The sequence below is a fragment of the Meleagris gallopavo genome, chromosome 2 (genome assembly GCF_000146605.3).
Source record: "Meleagris gallopavo isolate NT-WF06-2002-E0010 breed Aviagen turkey brand Nicholas breeding stock chromosome 2, Turkey_5.1, whole genome shotgun sequence".
Classification (NCBI taxonomy): domain Eukaryota; kingdom Metazoa; phylum Chordata; class Aves; order Galliformes; family Phasianidae; genus Meleagris; species Meleagris gallopavo.
The window spans coordinates 71,705,198-71,711,894 of NC_015012.2; the positions used below are offsets into that span (position 1 = coordinate 71,705,198).

Here is a 6,697-nt window from a genome sequence, read left to right on the forward strand (position 1 = left end):
CAACCTTCACCACTTCAATTGGGCCCTCCTTGTTAGTGAGAACAAGATGCAGCAGCTCTCCTCTCCTAGTTGGCTCATCCACCATTTGCATCAGGAAGTTATCATCAGTGCACTGGAGGAACCTCTTGGGTGGCTTGTGGATGGCTGGCTGAGCAGACCTTCCGGCAAATATCAGGGTAGTTAAAATCCCCCACGATAACCAGGGCCTGTAATTGCAAGGCTGATATCAGCTGCCTGTAAAAGGCCTCGTTGGCTTCTTAGTTCTGATCCAGTGGTCTGTAATAGACGGCACCACAACAGTGTCACCCATGCCAGCCTGCCCCTTAATTCCCACCCACAGTCTCTCAACCCCCTCCTCATCCACTCCTGGGCAGTACTCAGTGTAGTCCAGTTGCCCTCTCACATAACGAGCAACTCCACCACCTCGCGTTGCTGGCCTGTCTTTCCTGAGAAGGACATAGCCATCCATGACCACATTCCAGTCGTGTGATCTGTCCCACCAGGCCTCTATAATTGCCACCAGATCTTAGTTTCCTGCCCGAACATGGATTTGTAACTCCTCCTGCTTATTCCCACGCTGCATGCACTGGTGTACAGGCATTTCAGGGAGCGAGCTGACCATGCCCATTTCACCCTAGGGAGATGGGAGGCCACCTGGCCTTGATCAATACTAGAGCGCTGCCCCACCAGTGCAAGTCCAGCTACAACCCCATTCCCCTTCAAATCAAGCTTAAAGATCTCAGAATGAGCCCTGCTAATTCCTGTCCCAAAACCCTTTTGCCACTGTGACATAAACCTTTTCCATGCATTACTGTCAGGTCTGGTGTCTTACAAAACCGGCCACTATCAAAGAACCCAATGCCCTGCCAGTCTCATAGCCAGACATTTGTGTATTGGCAGAGGCTCAATGCCCTGCCGGACAGGCTGCAGCCAGCAAGGCGCACACACCAACACGGTTTGCTCACCCTGCGTGCTCTGTGGGTGGCAGCTAGCTGCTGCCCTCCCCGAGGTACTTATGGCCAGGTAGCCTGGTCCATGGGGGGCAGTGCCGGCTGTGCCCATGTGAGCTCAGCAGCCCGCCCACAAGCTGCCAACCCCTAGCAAAGCATTTTTGCTGGCTTCAGAAAGCCCCCGGAAGAGCGTTTTGTCAGCCCTTTTTGCTTCAGATCCCTTCCCCAGTGCAGTCTTACATACTCTGCAGCTGTTCTTCGTAGAGAGAGCTTGATCTTACTGTTAAAAGTCAATAGGGATAGCAATTCTCTGAAGATTAGTGTGACTTTTATTAAATTAACTCTTTAAAAATCTGAAAGATCTCAAACTGAAATGGTATGATGCAAATGATCTTAGGGCTGAGATTCTCTCTTGGTATGTTAACAGTAAATCCATAACAATGACAGCAGCGTTTAGGTGCTGGCAGGTTTCAGTTCTGCTGTCTCCTTTTCTGCAGGCTTGAAGCTGGTCCTGGTGTTGGTCCTGCAGCTGCTCCAGCTTCCATCCAGACTCTGGGAAGTGCTGCGGAGGCTATAGAAGGCTGGCTCTTCCACCAGCATTTCCCCTCTCTGTTGGAAGGATGTTCTTACGTGCGTTCGTCCCTTTCACTGGTGGCAGCGAGCAGGAAGAGGTTACAGGTGGTTCCTCTTCATTTCCGCTGCCAGACTTGTCAGTCTTGGGCCGGTTTAGGGACACCAGGAGCTGCCGGTACAGCCTTTCCATAGCGAGCAGGTCCAATTTCTCTGTGCTCCTCTTGTCACTGAAGCCAGAGTTGAAGGGCTGGCGGGCTTCAGTTTTCAGTCTTGCTGCTGCTCCTGGCTTCTTGTGCCCTTTGGGAAGTGCTGGGGAGAGCCTATGCCAAAAGAGCCTCTTGGTCTGGTAGTGCCACCAGCGTTTTCTCTCCTCTGTTTGAACGAGGCCCTCCTGGAAGACCAACCCTTTCACTGGTGGCTTTGTGAAGTTGGAGATCTCAGGCGGCAGGTCTTTAACTCCACCGCCTAGCCTAGGACGCTGACTGAGCGTCCTGGGGGTCCCGCGTGCCACCAGAACCTGCGGGCGCTGGTCCTGTCTGGGAAGCCTGCCGGGTTTCCCCGCAGAGCTCGAGGTACCAGTAGCAGAGTCCATGTGAAGAGAGGGCCATAGACTGCGCAGCACCAAAGGCCAGATCTTTCCTGGCTGCACGGGATGGGGCAGGATGGGACTGCCCTGCCATTGTGACGCTTGCTGCTGGGAGCAACGTGGCCTGCACAGGGGGCTCCTGTGCCTGCCTGTCTGCCTCTCAGCACCTGTAAAACAGGGAACGGGCCTGAGCCACAGTAGGGTAGGGGGGGCATGGGGATCTTCCAGGCCCACCTGACCTGGCTGCTCCATGACAGAGGCTGGTACGAAGCTTGGCTTCTCCCAGGGGGCTGGCTCTGCCTGGGAATGTGCCAGGCTGACCCTCAGGGGACTCACCTGACTTTGATGCCACCACTTGCAGCCACCATGTCCACCATTGCCGGCGCCGGTCAGAACCCTACGGGCACATGAACGTGGCACAGTGAAAGGACTTGCGGGGCAGCCCTCACCCCCCACCCCAAAGCCCTGAGTCACCTAGCCTCAAGTGGCTCCCATCCTCAAATTTCCCTACCTGTCGGCGCCAGAGAGGGGTGAGCAGAAACAGCCCAGCCACCAGGAGCAGGAGGCTGGGGACAAGGAGAAAGCTGTCGACAACCATCGCTCAAAGCTGGTCACGACCGCACTGGGAGAGACAAAGTGCTGGCCGCTGGCTCACCTGGGCAGAGCCGTGAGATCATAGTCTGGCGGGTGGGGATAACTCTGTGAGGTCACAGCCCATATGGAACTAGGCTGGCAGTAGCCCCCAGCATGGGGATGGGGGGAGTTATGGACGTAACTTGAGTATAATCAAAAAATACATAACATTGGAGCATTGACAACAAGTGAACACGTGTACCAGTTTGGGGACCATCCTTGAGATGCGCTGCTGCCATCCTTACTTCAAACACCTGAGTTAGACACAACTTAGGAAGTGGTTTTAGTTTGCTTTTAGTTCTCGCTATCCCAGTTCTTTTTTAATGCGTAATTAAATGAATCCTCTTCAAACTGAAACCACTTTGTGCAGAGTTGTACCTGGTGTGTGACCTCCCCGTCCTTAGCTGAGTTGTTGCATCATATCATTCACCCCACCACTGTGAGGAGGGTAAGCAAGAGAGCAGTTGGGGGGCGGGGGTGTGGCAGTCCAGGTCAGTGCCCCCACAGCTTCAGGGTTCTCATAAGGTTGCATTCCAGGCACTGGTATAATTGCTTATCTCTGAGCAATGTAGATCTAGGCTTCTCTGGACAGCCTCCAGCACTACAGACAGAGACAAAGAAGGCATTTAGTAACTCCGCCTACTGTGTGTCTTCTGTCACCATGACATCCACCTCATTCATCAGTGGGCCTACATTGCCTCTAGTGTTAGTTTTGTCTGCAGTGTATTTGAAGAAGCCCTTTCTGTGTTTCTTGACCTCTCTAGCAACATTTTTTTCTGAGGAGGCCTTAGCTTTCCTAGTTGCCTCCCTTCATCCTCTGACAACAGTCTTACATTCCTCCCAGGTGGCCAGCCTCTCCTTCCGTCTTCTGTAGACTCTCCTCTTCCACTTGAGTTTGCCCAGCAGTTCCCTGTTTTACCACGCAGGTCTCCTGGCTCCCTTTCTTGACGTACTACCTGTTGGGATGCTCTGATCATGAGCTTGGAAGAAGCAGTCCTTGAATGCTAACCAACTATCTCGGGCCCCTTTACCTTCAAGTACTCTGTCCCATGGGATTTCCACTCGCAATTGCTACAAAAGGACCAAGTTGGCCCTACTGAAGTCCAGGGTTGTGATTCTGCTTGGTTTTCTGATCCTGCCACGTGTGATTCTCAACTCCATCATCTCCTGGTCACTGCAACCAAGGCTGCCCTCAACCTTCACCACTTCAATTGGGCCCTCCTTGTTAGTGAGAACAAGATGCAGCAGCTCTCCTCTCCTAGTTGGCTCATCCACCATTTGCATCAGGAAGTTATCATCAGTGCACTGGAGGAACCTCTTGGGTGGCTTGTGGATGGCTGGCTGAGCAGACCTTCCGGCAAATATCAGGGTAGTTAAAATCCCCCACGATAACCAGGGCCTGTAATTGCAAGGCTGATATCAGCTGCCTGTAAAAGGCCTCGTTGGCTTCTTAGTTCTGATCCAGTGGTCTGTAATAGACGGCACCACAACAGTGTCACCCATGCCAGCCTGCCCCTTAATTCCCACCCACAGTCTCTCAACTGCCTCCTCATCCACTCCTGAGCAGTACTCAATGCAGTCCAGGTGGCCAGCCTCTCCTTCTGTGATCTGTACACTCTTCCACTTGTTCCACTCTTGCTGCAGTAAATCAAATGTTAGCAACAATTATTGGAACTGACCATCTTATTCATTTTGCCAGCGATTTGGTATCTCGGGCAATCGTGTCAATCATGCTCTTTAAAATACTGATAAAAGCCTAACTTTTTCTCACTTTGCTACCTGAATGTCCTGGAAGACTCGCCATTACAAAGCATCAGCCTTTTAATTCCTACTTTCTGGTCATGAAAAATTTGCTTTATTCTGTTCACGAATCAATGTAGTCTGTTGTTTTTGAGCTACTGTCTTCTCTCCTCCATTATCTGCATAGATACATGCCGTTTATTCTTGTAGCCTTTTCTGGCCTTTATTCAAATTGAATTTTATCTATCACGAGCATAGGTTACCCAGATTGTGCAGAGTATTACTGCATTTATATTCAGACCCCAGTAACTTGTGGCAGAGTGACTAGGAAATATCAATTTAATGTAACTTTTATTCCACCTATTTATAGCAATCACATTAATTTCTTATTACTACTCTGAAGTGAAAATTCTCAGTTTCAGAATTGACTGTGGTGTATTTATTGCAGGAGAAATAAATAATTCATCTGGTATTTGTAAAAATATAATTAGTTGGTGAGTCAGAGCAGAATTTCATTTTCCTAAATGTTAGGGATGGAAAATTGGGTTTATCATGATCACTTTGTCTGATCTGTGACTACACTGTGCCTTAAGGCTCTGCTTGATAATCCTTGTGTCACTTTGTAATTAAGCTAGAACGTTACTTAGACAAGACTGAATAAAGGGCCTGAACCACATTCTTGCAATTTGTTGAATGTTATTTCACACAACAAAAATAAAAGGTAAGCCCCACAGACATGACTGCATTTGGTGATTAATCATTTTCATTTAAAAATTTAAGGCCATTAACATTTATTAGTGGGCTAATTTCTAATAGTTCAGTGCACATTTTTAGAGCATTGTAAATAACTGTGGACCTCTACAAATATATGTGTGCATGTGGTTCTCTCTCTGTCCCTCTCCACTCCTCCTTTATATTTATTTATTTAAGGCAGTGAAACCTATTTCTATTTATGGGAATCCAAGTATTACCAAGAACCTGTATCAGCCATGTGAAGTGTAGAAACACAGAAGGAAGCAGCTGTGTTTAAATGAAAAGACAGAAACTAAACCAATTCCACACTCCAATAAAAGCAGTCAGGAAAGATGAAACTGAAAAAAAAAAAAAATAATGAATACCACATATAGCAGAAGATTAATACTTTATTGATTGGGAAACAGATTGCTATGTACTTTTTTTTTTAAGCCACTGCTATACAACTCTGCCTTATCTATGCCTACAAGTTCTTTTTTTCTACTTTTTCTACTTGAAGCAGCATCTATATAATTCAGTACGAATAAAGCGCTCTCAAGTCAGCCAAATAACTGTAAGCATTCAACATCAGAGTCGAGAGAATGATTTTCAGACAGAGAATAATGAGATGAGGAATAAACCACTTCTAATAGGCTCAGAACCGTGGTACCCTACACCATGGTCTGTGAGAGATACTGCATCATGAGTCAGGCTATTGTAATATATAGCATGCATATAGCTTGAGCCAAAGAGAAACTAATGCTTTGTACTACATGTGAGCACTGCCTAACTTGAGATGGCAACATTACAAATTCTTGACATAATATTGGCAAATGCATGTTGGCACATGGCAGAATGAACGGGTATTGGCTCTGAACAGCTGATAGCCTGCTACAGACAGCAGACATTTACAAGAAAAGGAGTAGACTGTGAATAAAAGACTGCAGTGCAGAAATGGTAAAGCCATTATCAGTATTTTGATTGCTGGCAAATGACTGTTGAAGGGAGGAAAAATGTAAGTTTAAAGGGACAATAGTGTGTTGGCTCTTGCCTCAAATAAGAGAAACTATATTTTAAGAGTGCACTTTAAGGTCTAGAGAAGATAATGGAGACAGAGTTTGAAATCATTTTAGATATTGGAAACTATACATTACCACTATCCAACTTTAGGCAATTTGTACCTCTTACAGTAGATTAAAAAAAAGTAAAAAAGGGTTTAGTTGTGTTCTATAACATTTATGCCTGAAAAATAAATGCAATTAACCACTTGTGGGAAAGGACCTATTGTTTAGTTTTTTGGTATGAATAAAGTTATTGGAAATTCTATTTTTCTGATGAGCACTCTCAACAACATAAATAAAGAGAGGAAAAAGAACTTTTGTCTCTTTCTCTGGCCCTGGAATGGATTTCCCTGACTCGGTGTCTGTGTACACGTATCTTCTCCTCACTTGCAATGCTAATGCCTCATAACTAGACATATGTC

The 6,697-nt window shown here is 47.0% G+C and overlaps 2 protein-coding genes across 2 annotated transcripts in view; both read right to left on the minus strand.

Annotated features, from left to right (window-relative positions):
• Positions 1 to 13: 13 nt before the first annotated feature.
• On the minus strand, positions 14 to 5,234 carry LOC109366192. The gene is made up of 3 exons (XM_031552527.1): positions 2,621 to 5,234; positions 2,446 to 2,506; positions 14 to 2,276 (listed from the first exon to the last, which is right to left on the minus strand). Exons 1-3 carry the CDS (start codon positions 2,705 to 2,707, stop codon positions 1,522 to 1,524), a joined length of 903 nt encoding a protein of 300 aa, XP_031408387.1. The 5' UTR covers positions 2,708 to 5,234; the 3' UTR covers positions 14 to 1,521.
• LOC116216177 overlaps positions 4,116 to 6,697 on the minus strand; it is a 6,104-nt gene continuing 3,522 nt past the window's right edge. Inside the window, exon 4 of the mRNA XM_031552236.1 lies at positions 4,116 to 4,380. Coding sequence (XP_031408096.1) covers positions 4,116 to 4,380 — 265 coding nt within the window. The remainder of the gene's footprint in view (positions 4,381 to 6,697) is intronic.

Excerpts from the sequence above, each read along its gene's own strand:
- LOC109366192 (XM_031552527.1), bottom strand. The coding sequence starts at position 2,707 with ATGGTTGTCGACAGCTTTCTCCTTGTCCCCAGCCTCCTGCTCCTGGTG. Across the intron at positions 2,507-2,620 it reads CCCCTCTCTGGCGCCGACAG|GGTTCTGACCGGCGCCGGCA; the intron begins GTAGGGAAATTT and ends ATGTGCCCGTAG. Across the intron at positions 2,277-2,445 it reads AGTGGTGGCATCAAAGTCAG|GTGCTGAGAGGCAGACAGGC; the intron begins GTGAGTCCCCTG and ends CCTGTTTTACAG.